Genomic DNA, 15,139 nt, shown 5'->3' with positions numbered 1-15,139 from the left:
GCGTACACGGGTAAAATCCGTGATCTGTACTCCATGTGGAGCGATGGGAAGTGTGTGGGGGGCGTTGCAAGCCCAAACCAACATTGTTACCTCATTAGACTGTGGCTCAAGGCTTTTTCTATTGTCCAGTTTCCAAATCGGTCCAGGGCATATTATAAGGTCAGGTTGCTAATGGAACATATTCCTGCTACATCACCTTGTTACATCAACCCCATTTTCTGTTTAGTTCCACCGGAAGAAAACTCACCTTTGTGTCACTTGTCATCTTGTCAGGGACTTTTTAATTACAACAGTGTTTTTATTTATTTTTTAAGTAATAAGAAAGTAGTCACTGGTGTGGCCTGTGGCTCCCATTCCAATCAAACTGTGGGTACAGTACATAAAGTGAGCCATCCTATATACATTGCTCTACATTAACTTCTGTTCACGTCTAAAACTGTAGAGAAGAAAGAAAAGACAAGTCATATTATTAACAACTTGTATCTTTTTTCAGCTCTTCCTTTATAAAATAGACATTATTTTGAGATCTCACCAACTGTCCCAACTTTAGGTTTGTAAATTGTGCGAGTAACGAGGAAGAACAGAACCTTGTGGCGTTGCAATACCACAGGAAAATCAACTAGAGAACCTGCACATACCCTTCCTCCCCCCCCCCCCCCCCCACATACACAGAGCTCCTGGTCTGGTATCGAGATGAATATGGGAAAAAGCTTGGTATCAAGGGGGTGCGCTGTGAAAAAGTAACGCGCCAGCACAAGGTAATCAGGAATATGTGTTGTGTAGTTTTTATATCTCTATTGTCTTATTACTGATGTTAAATTGCAAATAATGATAGATCTGCATACACCATTACGGGTCAACTAGAACTTAATATCACTAAACTTGAGTCAAAGGGCCAGATACATCAAGCTGTGGTAACCAAAAATGCTGTACAGCAGGGCCCCGGTTTTCGGCGATCCGCTAATACAGCGGCACTGAGAAGGTGGCCGCCATGTCTCCTCCCTGGCTTTGCCGCTGGTGCGCATGCACAAAACGTAGCGTGGGAAAATGCCGGGTGCGCATGCGCATAGCTGAAAATCGCTGGTTCCGCTTTCCGGCGATTTTCACTATACGGCGGGTCTTTTCTATGTATATAATAGCCAATATACTGCCCATTATATACATAGGCAAGATGAGCTAAACCAACATGGAATAGATGATAAAATAGTTGTTAAAATACATTACAGTACATATTAACCTCTTAGTATTCCACAGATCAACTAGTTATCGGTTTCCATGACTAGCTGACCACACGGGATAATATAAACATGACATTACACTACCTACCCCCCGTTGCCACCTTAGTAGCTAATAAAACATGGTTAGTTCTTGGTTTATCTTGAAGGCATAAACAAAACACTACGGCTCAGATGCAGCAAATTCTGTTAAATTGGAGTTAATATCGCACCCGGGGAAATAATAAATTAACGGTTGTTAATACCGCAATTTTAAGGTGGTATATATCAAGATTGTGGTAATAACTTACTGGGTGTGATATTTGGGCCAATCTTGCGATATTGGAATTAATGCGACCGTCCGTTAATAATGTGTTACATACTACATTGGGTTAATATTTGTATCATAGGCTTCTGTAATGTCTATTATTACAGAAACCTATGATCAAAATAACATTACCCCGTTTCATGCCTGTTGTTACCAAGGTATACCACAGGCACCAAAGGGGTTAATACTCTATTAAAAGAAAACATTAGTTAACCCTGTTGATCCCGTTAGTGGCCAGTAAAACATTGCCATTCTAGTCGCTAAGGTAATTAAGGGATAAATCCCTCTCACCGCCACCCCCACATCCCCACTGGAAGCCAAACCACCCTCCCCGAGACAACTACTGCCATCACTCACATCCCCTACTTCCGCCCCCCTTCTAGACTAATGCCCAATATCCCTATTAGACAAATGTGCTTTTAAATATTAACAATAATATATACTTGTTTAAAACCAAATAAAAAAGAACATTCAAAATAAGTTTTACACATAAAACCATTGATTATCACTGCCCTCTCAGTGGGGGCCCAGATATCCACATTGGCAATAAATGGTAACCCAGTAATAAATACATTAATAACCCCCTTCAGTGGCTAACTGCTAAGGTAATGAAGGGAGTTGGTGGATGTACCATGTGATGAATGCCTTTTTTTGGGTGCTGGGATGTCACCTTAAAGGGAGGGAATCACATTCCTTTTTTTGGAATCACATTCCATGATTTTGCATCGTTTTTTGTGTTTGCATTGTCCCCACCACCATTGTATATGTATATATGTTAAAATACAATAATTGGGCATTTGGTTCTTGATTTAACAATGGAGATTTAGCAGAAAGTTGGGTCATCCTATAACTATTAAAGACCTGGTACTGTACATGGTGTGGTAACAGAAACACCCGGTGACTGATATGTGAGCTTCTAATGAGACACGTATTCTATTCATTGTACTAACATTTTTTAATTATACCTTCACAACTGAAACTATAGACTTACTATCAATCAATGGATTTGAAAAGATTTCTGTCACTTTAATTGGTGTTTTGCAGCTAGTGAGATTTCCTTTTAAATCATAAAATATTATGATCCACTTTAAATGTATGATCCACTACATTTAGTCTCCCTGCCCTAATGCTGCACATGTTGTGCTAAACCCTTCATTTTTATATCCTGAACTTTCTGTGATATGCGAACTTACCTCTCCTGCATGACCTTTTGTAAGACAGTTTGTGTAACGGTGACTTTTTTTGTCTCGTCTAGTACAAAGACAAGCACCAATAATCCACCCATGCCAACACTGCGTTAGCAGTCAGGATTACCTCTTCAAACATCCAAATTAGTATATGGAAAAGATGAAGACAGAACAATCTTGCAACATTCCAATAAATACCTGTATGACAGAAAATGTATCTTTCATCCAGTCAAGGCAATTAATAAACAATGTAACTGCTTCTCATTCCAAAAAAATTATATTAGCAGCTGCCACAGGAAAAGATTTTGGAGCAAGTGGGAATAGTCAGACTTGGTTATCAGACCAGAACGCACACAAGAGAACACAGACCGGGGAGAGACCACATGTATGTGGGGAATGTGGGAAGGGATTTAGTGAGTTATCCAGCTTGAACAAACACAAGAGGACACACACAGGGGAGAGACCGCATGTATGTGGGGAATGTGGGAAGGGATTTCGTGTGTTATCCAGCTTGAACATACACAAGAGGACACACACAGGGGAGAGACCGCATGTATGTGGGGAATGTGGGAAGGGTTTTAGTGATTTATCGAGCCTGAACACACACAAGAGGACACATACAGGGGAGAGACCGCATGTATGTGGGGAATGTGGAAAGGGATTTATTCGGTCATCCTGCCTGGACACACACAAGAGGAGACACACAGGGGAGAGACCGCATGTATGTGGTGAATGTGGGAAGGGATTTAGTCAGTTATCCAGCCTGAATACACACAAGAGGACACACACAGGGGAGAAACCGCATGTATGTGGGGAATGTGGTATGGGATTTATTGTCTCATCCAGCCTGAATACACACAAGAGGACACACACAGGGGAGAAACCGCATGTATGTGGGGAATGTGGGAAGGGATTTAGTCGGTTATCCAGCTTGAACATACACAAGAGGACACACACAGGGGAGAGACCGCATGTATGTGGAGAATGTGGGAAGGGTTTTAGTCAGTTATCCAGCCTGAACACACACAAGAGGACACACACAGGGGAGAGACCGCATGTATGTGGGGAATGTGGGAAGGGATTTAGTGACTTATCCAGCCTGGACATACACAAGAGGACACACACAGGGGAGAGGCCGCATGTATGTGGGGAATGTGGCAAGGGATTTAGTCAGTTATTCAGCCTGAACACACACAAGAGGACACACACAGGGGAGAGACCGCATGTATGTGGGGAATGTGGGAAGGGATTTAGTGATTTATCCAGCCTGAGGAAACACAAGAGGACACACACAGGGGAGAGACCGTATGCATGTGGGGAATGTGGGAAGGGATTTAGTGTGTTATCCAGCTTGAACATACACAAGAGGACACACACAGGGGAGAGACCGCATGTCTGTGTGGAATGTGGGAAGGGATTTAGCCAGTTATCCAGCCTGAGGAAACACAAGAAGACACACACAGGAGAGAGACCACATGTATGTGAGGAATATGGAAAGGGATTTAGTGTGTCATCTAGCCTGGACACACACAAGAGGATACACACAGGGGAGAGACCTTTCTCTAAAGCCAGGCATATTTAGGGATAACAAGCGACTAAGACACTCACATACTGTATAAGTGCACACATGTATCTGTGTTATGCTAAATCATAATGAAAAGTGACTTTAGTTTATGGTGCATAAAACAAGCATTTTAAAAGGATAAAAAGTTATAACTTTCTAAATGCAGGTAATTTGTATCATTCTTATTGTAGTTTTATTTAAAGAAAAATTTTCTTAATGTTTTATATTTCCATGCTGTTGGTTCTAATAAAATGTGCGTTCCCCATTATGCTGAAGCTGTCTGTAGCCTCACTTAGCTGTGAATCCGTTTTGAAAAGATCTTGGAGAAAGTGGGAAGAGTCTGACTTGGTTATCAGACCAGAAAGCACAGAAGAGAACACAGACCGGGGAGAGACCGCATGTATGTGGGGAATGTGGGAAGGTATTTAGTGTTTTATCCAGCCTGGACACACACAGGGGAGAGGCCGCATGTATGTGGGGAATGTGGAAAGGGATTTAGTGTATCATCTAGCCTGGATACACACAGGGGAGAGACCTTTCTCTAAAGCCATGCATGTTTAGGGATAACAAGCAACTAAGACACTCACATATAAGTGCACACGTGTATCTGTGTAACGCTAAATCACTGAAAAGTGACTTTAGTTTATGGTGCATAAAACAAGCATTTTAAAAGGATAAAAAGTTATAACTTTTTAAATGCAGGTAATTTGTATCATTTTTATTGTAGTTGTATCTAAAGAAAAATGTTGTTCTTAATAATGTTTTATATTTCCATTCTGTTGGTTCTAATAAAATGTGCGTTCTCCATTATGCTGAAGCTGTCTATAGCCTAACTTAGCTGTGAATCCGTTTTGAAAAGATCTTGGAGAAAGTGGGAAGAGTCTGACTTGGTTATCAGACCAGAAAGCACAGAAGAGAACACAGACCGGGGAGAGACCGCATGTATGTGGGGAATGTGGGAAGGGATTTAGTGTATCATCTAGCCTGGATACACACAGGGGAGAGACTGTATGTTTGTAAGGAATGTGGGAAGAAATTTATTGATTTATCCAGCCTGAACACACACACAGGGGAGAGACCTTTCTCTAAAGCCAGGCATGTTTAGGGATAACAAGCAACTAAGACACTCACATATAAGTGCACACGTGTATCTGTGTTACGCTAAATCACAATGAAAAGTGACTTTAGTTTATGGTGCATAAAACAAGCATTTTAAAAGGATAAAAAGTTATAGCTTTTTAAATGCAGGTAATTTGTATCATTTTTATTGTAGTTGTATCTAAAGAAAAATGTTGTTCTTAATAATGTTTTATATTTCCATGCTGTTGGTTCTAATAAAATGTGCGTTCCCCATTATGCTGAAGCTGTCTGTAGCCTCACTTAGCTGTGAATCAGAATTGTTTCGCCACAACCAATTTTCCGTCGCTATTAGGCCACATATGGACCCTCTGTCATCAGCCGCTTCTAGTGTAAGTTTTATTACTGTTTTGTGTAGGGAGTTAATTTAAGGGGTTTTAGGGTAAGGGATTAAGGTGTGTGGTTTTAGGGTAAGAGGGGGTGATGGCCTTCATAATAAAGGTTAAGAGACTGTGTGACTGTGGGAGTACGGGAGTGGAAGCCCCTCGCTTACCTCTGGGTTTTATTTGGGGCTAGTTTTGTTTTGGTGTGAAAGTGAGCTTTGTGTTACCAGGCAGATATGGGACAGTTGTCATGTGATTTGACTGAGGAGTAAGTGCTGGGCAGTTGGGCAGAGTGCTTTGATTGGACAGGCTAGAGAGCGGGCGTGCCTAGGGCGTTTAGGTGGGAAAATGAAAGGTACGGTATACAGAGACAGAGTAGAAGCAGATAGGGAAATTACCTGAGGTTAGGGGACGTTGGCTGCCCGACTCCCCTTTCTATGTGTTTTAATTATAACAATATGTATATATATATATATGAAAAACAAAACAGAGCGCACGCCCCATCGTGTAACACTATAACATTTAATGTAGGGAAGAGTGGATGGGGGGATTAAAAACACTCACAATGCAAAGGTTAAATATAAGCAATATGTGATTTATAATCACCACCAAGGCAAGTCCAAACCGCAGCAGAGAGTCCAAAATCAGCTGGAATCAGACTCCCAAACAGCGCTGTCTCTCCAGTTCACTCGAAATCCTCCAAATCAATCTGGTATCAGAGTTAGCCTTACTATCACTACATGTGCTCCCCGGCCGTAAAGGAGGCACACAACGTGATGACGTAATGTCGCACGGTACGTCCCTGACGCGTTTCGTCGCAACAAATGCAACTTTATCAAAGGGAATGTCCCTGAACAAGAATAGCAGTGTATAAGTACTGGAAGGTCTCAAATGTAATTGGTGGATGAACTAAGTGATAGTCCCTCCCCTATAAACGAGCCGTAGCTTAACAAATATACAATTTAACTTTAACTACTTCAATTTGACTGTTTTATAATGGTTCCAAAATGAATAATATATATATTTTCTAAGAATAATTAAATAATTAATTAAACGGACTCTCCAGTAAAAATATAATGCTATATAATGTAAAACATAGGTTTGTAGCATATACTGCTTAAATGAGTAAAACATACAATATGTATTAATACGATACTAAAATAAATAAAATACATAACTTGTAAATGCCTGAAATGTTACACTAATTAGTGCAAAATACATACTGTATGCAACAAGAATTTAATGAACTTGGCTAAATTTAATGAACTTGGCTAATAGTTCTCGGGTGTAGAGTCGATGACGTCCAGCGTGTCCCAGTATGTGGATTATTATTTACAACCTATTGTGGCAAAATTGAGATCACACATTAGGGACACGCTGCACGTCATTGACCTAATATGTAATATTCCCTGGAAGTCCACTTACATGTGGGCTACGTGTGACGTATCATCTCTTTATACGTGCATTGATCACGAAAAAGGTATTCAGGCCATTGATACATTTCTAGAGACAGACACTAAATTGGAATTCATTTTAAAGGCCATTAGATTTATTTTGGAACATAATTATTTTCTATTCGAAGATCAATATTATTTACAGGTGTGTGGAACGGCCATGGGCACGAGATTTGCCCCCAGCTACGCAGACCTATACATGGGTCTGTGGGAGAGTATCCATGTGTGGGATAATGCAAGGCTGGGGGCGGGACTTGAGTTCTATGGCCGTTTCATATTATATGGGATATTCATATGGGATGGCCCAGAACAGGAGTTGGTAGATATCTTTGCTACATTCAATAATAATATGGGATTGAGGTTCACATCTGAGATTAACAAGTCCATTATCACTTTTCTAGATCTAGAATTTAGGGTGGATAGTGAGGACAACATCATCACGAAAACATTTTTCAAAAAAGTGTCCGTCAATGGATATATTCATAACAACAGTAACCACTGTGGCAAATGGCTTGAAAATATCCCCCGTGGCCAGTTTTTAAGGGTCTGGAGAAATTGTTCTTTGGACTCTGACTATCTGGCCATGGGGGATGTTTTAGTCAATAAATTCCTCAATAAGGGATACGATAAGGATGTCATCAACCATACATTTAGTCAAGTAGGGGCGCTAGAGAGAGGTGAACTACTGGATAAAAGCAAATCCAAATTTGTGAATAATCAAACAATGGTGAGCAGGATTGATAACAAATTTGAGGTACCATCATTTATTACTCAATATAATAATTCATTCTCCAAAATAAAATCCATTTTAAATTCTCATTGGAACATATTGAGAAATGATCCAGTAATTGGCCATAAGCTACCTATCAGGACACCGGTAGTTTACAAAAAAGCAAGGAACATCAAATCCATTTTAGCACCAAGCAGATTAAAAAGCATAAAAGACAACTATGAAAATAAAAATCATTCGAATGGAAATTTTCTTTGTCAACGTAGTAGATGCATCACTTGTAAACATCTAAATACATCCAATTCCATTATATCTGCTTCAAATGGATCTACACATCATGTCCTGGGTCATATCAATTGTTTAACCAGCTTTGTGGTCTATGCCATCATGTGCCCATGTGGGCTACAATATATTGGTCGGACAGCAAGAGCCTTAAGTACTAGGTTCTTCGAACATCGTAGGAACATTATCCATGGGCTACAAACACATAGTCTGTCACGTCATTACCAACTGAAACACAATCAAGACCCAATAACACTCAGAATAATGGGAATAGAAAATATCAAATCCACCTTACTAAGTGGTGACAGACACAAAAGCCTCAATCTTCATGAAACATACTGGATTTATGTTCTAAACACATTAAGTCCATCCGGTTTAAATGACTGCATAGATGTCAGTACAGTTATTTGATAGGTGCTTCCCATAGAGCATAGATATGGAGGTCTGGGTTGAACATGCTTGTCATGTTCCCTTCATATCGGTCTCGGGCAGTGTCCTTTCTGATCTGTTCATTTCTATATATTTATGTAACGGGTATTCCACCCCACCCAATCGCATATACAGTGTGAGTGCGGGGAACATACAGTGTTACCTTAGGTGTGGTGCGTTACCTGTTGGCTCACAGGAGGGCTGAGCTTCCGCCACGGGGAACCTGGGGCAATTATACTAGGGGTAACCACTTACTCAATTCAGCGCCTCCACCTGCGATGGCTCCCACCAGAGGGGGAGTGGTTCCTCGCAGGACAATACAATAATCACATACACGGGAATATATATATTAACGAGTGGCTTTACTAACAAGCAATATAACATATCACGCAATACCTTTATATAACCTGTGTCCCTCTCTAGAGGAGACACCTACGGCGTCGCGCAGAACGCTTCCCCAACACCAGGTGATCCCACCCAGTGTCCCGAGAATCCCACCCAATGTCCCGCACTCTTAGAGAGAACGTGGGTGACTGCGCAGTCACAGTTACACTAAGGGGCCCGTTGGTGCACTTATGACTGTATGGTACCTGCCGAGCACTCCGGTACTCGGATCAGCAACTGGCTTCGCAAAGGGTCAGACGTGTGATGAATCCGTCTGATCCTCCAACCGAACTCCTTTGTACGCAGACCGCCAGGGCGGTCTCCCTCTGGAATAGTCTCTGCGGACCCCAACGTGGGTCCGAACCGCTTTACAGGAACCGCAGCGTCCGCTGAGTCCCTAACTAACACTTGGTACTAACGTGACAGGAACCCTAACCTAGGGCCTGTCCCTGTGGTACCGCAACCTAAAGTGGCTTTGGGGAAAACTCCTAGAGGCCTACCGGGGTTAATAACCTGCCCCACTCCCCTAACTCTTCCCAGCCTTGACTGTACTTACTAAGACCTAACGAGTCCCAGCACCTACAGCAGCAAGCTGTAGCTCACTGGATGCTGCAGCCAACGTGCTGCGCAACAAGGTGCCTGCCTGTCAGACCTCACAGCACTAACAGCCGTGACTCTGACAAGGCAGCACTCTAACACTAAGGGCAGCGTCCCTACTGTATCTTAGGCCTCCCTCAGCACTTACCCACTAATCTAGTGGGGAGTTGGGGCCTACCTGGGGTGTGGGTACCTATATGGGTGCAGGAGCTGCACTCGCTCCCCGCACCCTTCCTTCCCTCACAGCTCCCTGACTCCAACTCACTTAACTGATAACTATCAGCTCATGCAGCAACACCCTGCAACTTAACACTAAGTCCGCTGCTGCCTTTCTTCCCTTCTGTTCCCCAGCTCCCACTAAAGCAAGTGACAGGGTCCCTAACCTGAGGGTTGTCCCTGGCAACACTCACTTTACTGGGGAGCTGAGCTATCTCGGGCCCTGGGAATACTGGCCTAGTACAGGGAGTCCCTGACTCCTGTACCCTACCTCCTTCCCTGGGCTGCTCCGGTCTCTCACTGCCTAACGTGCTGCAACTGACAAAAACCCTGTCTGCACACAACATTGTTGCAACTCTGCAGCATGAGAATCTGCCAGCTCTATTGGCTTCAATGCTGCCTGTGACCAGGGTGAAAGTGCAGTCCCCAGAGGCTGCTGGGAATTGTAGTCCTTGGCACAGCTCTTTCCGATGGGGACCGCGTGCACGATCTTTACTGCGCATGTGCGACGCTGTAATGGCCGCCGCTACGCTTAACTGCGCATGCGCAACCTCCCAGAGCTCCGGCACACTGGCGATGGCCACCGCTACCCTGGCCAACCTCTGCGCATTGCGCGAACCTCGCACCACAACCAAGATGGCGGTGCCCGCCGGGAGAAGTCGCCGTCCCCTTCCCCCACTGCCACAGGGGTAAGGCAGGGGGCAAAGGAAGATCAGGGGAACCGGGGGTGACCCCCTTACACTTATATAGTTTGATAGTAATAGAGTCACACATTCACGGTACAATGAATACTTAAATATTATTATAATAAGTATCCATATTCATTATTAATACAAAATATTATTCATTCATGAGCACATTTATTTACACATTGATCAAAACAAATTTTATCACAAATTCATTCACATAAGTTAAGAATATTTACACAATTTCATCAATATATATTTTTTGTGTACACAAATTCATTCATTCACTTGAGTATGCATTTTTCACATGACATTTAGGGTTAATATCATTATATTTATACCAATTTTGATGTCCATTGCCAGCAAACGCATGAGCCGTGATGCATTTTCTCTTCATTTTGTTATGCAGGTGACTTTGGGATACAAAGTCAGGGTTTGCAGTTCTCCTGTTCTTTTTGCAAAAGGATAATAACAAATACATCCTCCACAAATAGGCTAATTAGACAATAAATAGGGGGTCAATCGTCTCCCATTATTTCATTCTAATTATATATATTATAATAAAACAAGTAAACAAAACATATGTAATTATCTTCTTCATACACTCAAACATTTATAATATCCTATATCTTTCCACAGGATATTCATTTCTTCCAAACAACCACTGGGTTATGTCATACAGATCCTAAATGGCCCATGTCTGAGTTCTCATGCTTATCCATTAGGGGTAGAAATGAGACACAGGCATTTAGGATTTGATTTTTATTTCAACAATATACCCATATTGTGTATCAATGTCATTAATCTGTTCCATATGTAGATAATAGCATTCACGTCTGCAACTAAATCTCTTTAATTGGGACACTAAAAGGGGTTCCCTTAAATATATATCATACAGTAGGGTTGTATGATAATTAGGGACCATTGAATCATTTATCATTCAATATATCCATGTCCAACAGCCCGTTGCAGTCTTGAATGAATATTGTCATTATTCATCATCATATACCTATAAACTGTTCATATGTATTGTTTATACTGAATCAATTGTTTATTCATTTTAATTAATTTTTAGTTAAATATATGTCATATTATGTTGAGATATTGTAAATGAAATTGAATGGGACATTGATTGTCTTCTTTAAATATGTGTAAATCTAACTAAGTACATTTAAGTGTTTTTATTTAAGCAATTAAGCAGTAATTGGTTAATTGACTCATACTTATATAAATAGTCTGACGTACTTCCGTCATATATCCCCTGATGAAATCACCCTTAGAGTGAAGAAACGCATAGGGAAGAGAGTTTTAACAGCTATTGCACTTTTTATTACTCATCCATCACTGCTCACACACCACGGACATTTTCGGAACATTGGTGTGGTGGTAAGACTATTCATTGCCTTGCGGAGCTACGAGTCACAGACTTTTCCATTCCGGACATACACTGGGAGTGTGGATGACTTGTGCAGTTCCTGTGCCCTGGCCGGATGTCGGTTCAGAACAACTGGGCCTACACGGAAGGAGAGAGAAGCGTGCAGGCAGAGTCTCATCATGGGCAGTTGGCGAATGAGTATACTCATTATATGCTTTTACCTTTTTTTTGTTTGTGAGTTTCCATTTGTTGGTTCTAATAATTTTATTAAATTGTACTTTTTCATGCTGCACTAGGATCGGGCACTTTCTTTTCTTGTTGTTTGCAGATTTCTGGGAGGTCGTTGGTCCTTGTGGAGAGCAGCCAGATCCTATTTCATGGACCCTTGGTTTGATTAATATATATTTTTAAATTTTTTCATATTTTTTGATCATTCATTTTTTCATTTTTTATTTTTATTTTTATTTTTTATTAATAATACACATTTCTAGGGGGTTCCATTTCTGTGGTAATTGAAATCACATTGTACTGCTGCGACACACTTTATTCGAGCAAATACCCAGTATGTACCTGGCAGATACCTGGAATGCGCCGCTCCTCACCTCTGACAAGCCCCGTTGCATTTGCCTTCCCAGCCTGGGTTCATGCCTGGCTGATGGGCGGCTGATCTGTTAAATGATAATGATTAGGATTTAATAGGCTGCAATGCTTCGCGTGTCTACCAGATGGCATAAATTCATGAATTGTAATGCAGTATATATGTATATATTGTGCAGTATTGCAGCCAGCGGGAATAAAATGCTTCAATCCCTGCCTGGAAAATAACTCAACGCACTCGGGCAGAAAACTGTCACAAACCTCAATACACCCGGGTATACCCGAATTCGTGGAACTAGCCGAGCTCGAATAAAGTGTGTCGCCAGTGTACTCATAGTATATTCATACTAAAGTATTTTATATCCTAAAATTGGTACAGCAATAATATCAGTAGCTTTTAACATTCGGTTTATTTAGTAACTTTTAATATCACATTGTGTGTTTTAATAGTGTGAGTCAATTGGCCAATACAATAGTCATTCAGTATATGCCAGATCTATTTTTTCTGACGTATAAATAGCATATATAAAAGATATTAGTGTCAGTATATACTTGAGGAGCGCAGTCTTTTTTTTGTTTATATATATATATATATATATATATATATATATATATATATATATATATATATACACATACACATATCTATACTATAATTCTAAGTTGGATTCCGTTTTCCGTTCGTTTGTATGTCAGAAGCATCGAAATCTCACAAACGGCACCACTTAGCACCACAAAACTTTCACTGCACATTCTGCGGTGGATATGTAGTTCAACGCTACTATTTTGACCTTCTAATGTCACTCACCCCCCCAGTTATGGACATTCTAATGTCCAGTAAATTTCTTACAGCAGGAACAGAGGGGCGGGAGGCGTAGCTATTAAGGGAGGGGGCGTGTTTGTGCTAGCGGTTGGAGCGCACCTTTCAAGCAGCCTAGCTAATACGCCGGCTTCTACCGCCAGACCCAGAGAGATCCCCGAATACCACCGCCCCAGAGAGACCCCCAGGTACTCCCCGCCCTAGAGAGACCCCCAGACCCCGCACCAGAGTTACGCAAGTCCCTGCAAAGTCAAGCGCCGGACACAAACACACCCCCGGATAACCCCGCACCATAGACACGGATACCCCCACTGCACAGTAACATCCGGGCACACCCCCCACCCATACACCAGAGAGACTCACTTCCGCAAGTCCCAGCCTGCAAAGTCACGCTGCCTGTCAGCGCCAGACACAGTGACACCCGGGTACACCCCTACCCCAGAGAGACCCCGAGACAACCCCCCACCACTGCACCAGAGAGACCACCCGCCCGCCCTAGAGAGACCCAGAGACAACCCCCCTCCCCCCGGACCTACACCGCTGTCACGGTAGCTTATGACAGGCTGTAATTTACACCAAAAATATATATAAATATATATATACCTGGGTTTGAACTGGGACGAGACTTAGATATGATAAAATATAATTTATTCCTTGATAAAGGTGAACACACAAAATGTACAAATAACAGGCAAAATATAGACACTTACTTAAAGATTAGGACAGAAAGCCATCAGGATTACAGACTGGGCCATTTCTTCCATATTTCAGCTGACATCACAGCAAGACAGGCAGGTCATGAAGCACATGAAGGACATGAAAACATGAAGCCTTTGCATGCAGACACAGGCATGATGACATGCAGACATGAAGACAATGAGTAAGGGTTGACTCTGACTTATATATCATTTTAACCCTTCTCTTAACCCTAGGTGCCGAGACGTCTAGCAAAAGTCCCTTTGAAGCTTTTGAAGCTGATTTTGGACTTCCAGTATTCTGTGTGAAATGTCACCCTTAAACTGGTCAGTTCCTTTGGTCACTGGGTCCCGCATAAGCAATTAGGCAATTTAGCTTTTGATCACCAGGTTTTTTTGTAAACTCCAGCAGGATGTCTATCCTGTTATTACCATAACAGGATAGAACCAAAATTCCATATATGCTGTAAATACCTACCTAACTTCATAACTTCAGTTCAGTATTACTTACTGGCCTGTGAGACATATTAATACATTCCGTCAAGCCTGACGCTCCCACAGAGACCAAACATTACAGTGTAATATTAAACTTAAGGGAGATATTAATATATGGCTCTTAGTAGCTGGTAGATCTCACGTGTTTAGACTTATCAGGTGGGGCTAAATCCCACGAATACACATATGTAACTCTTAGCATGTTCAGCCAAGGACATCTAATATATTCCTCCTTGGGTAGCCCCACCCTTTATCCCCATCAATAAACCCTTTGAAGCAAGGACCCCTGGGGGGGGGGAATACCTTGGTTTGTAAGTGTGAGTTATAATGCTCACCCCCCCCACTCTGGCTGCCTGCGAACAGGATGCCTTTGATCAGGGCTATGTAAATTCTAGCAAGCTGTTCTGCTAGCATACTGAGGGCAGGCAGAAACAATTAGCATTCTGCCTGTACATTTAAAAAACTGCAACAGGAAGGCACTTTATCAAAAATATATGTTCCCCTTATGACAAAGTTATATTTTTAATAGGGGTGTCCTTGGGGGTTTACGCTGAGGCTGTCCACCAAGAGTCAGGCTCACTCCGTTCCCAAATTACCAGTTGTCAGGGAACTGTTTATTCAGCACT

General features: G+C 41.8%; 1 protein-coding gene across 1 annotated transcript; it reads left to right on the top strand.

Moving 5' to 3' along the window:
* Nucleotides 1–332: 332 nt before the first annotated feature.
* On the top strand, nucleotides 333–5,637 carry LOC142466703 (uncharacterized). The gene is made up of 2 exons (XM_075572022.1): nucleotides 333–758; nucleotides 2,798–5,637. The coding sequence occupies exon 2, from the start codon at nucleotides 2,881–2,883 to the stop codon at nucleotides 4,309–4,311; it is 1,431 nt and encodes a 476-aa protein (XP_075428137.1). The 5' UTR covers nucleotides 333–758; nucleotides 2,798–2,880; the 3' UTR covers nucleotides 4,312–5,637.
* Nucleotides 5,638–15,139: the final 9,502 nt, after the last annotated feature.

This window comes from Ascaphus truei, chromosome 15 (assembly GCF_040206685.1).
Source record: "Ascaphus truei isolate aAscTru1 chromosome 15, aAscTru1.hap1, whole genome shotgun sequence".
Classification (NCBI taxonomy): domain Eukaryota; kingdom Metazoa; phylum Chordata; class Amphibia; order Anura; family Ascaphidae; genus Ascaphus; species Ascaphus truei.
Note: the sequence above shows the minus strand (reverse complement) of the source record. Positions and strands in the feature narration are given on the sequence as shown.

Coding starts and splice junctions, on each gene's coding strand:
- LOC142466703 (XM_075572022.1), top strand. CDS start 2,881: ATGGAAAAGATGAAGACAGAACAATCTTGCAACATTCCAATAAATACC.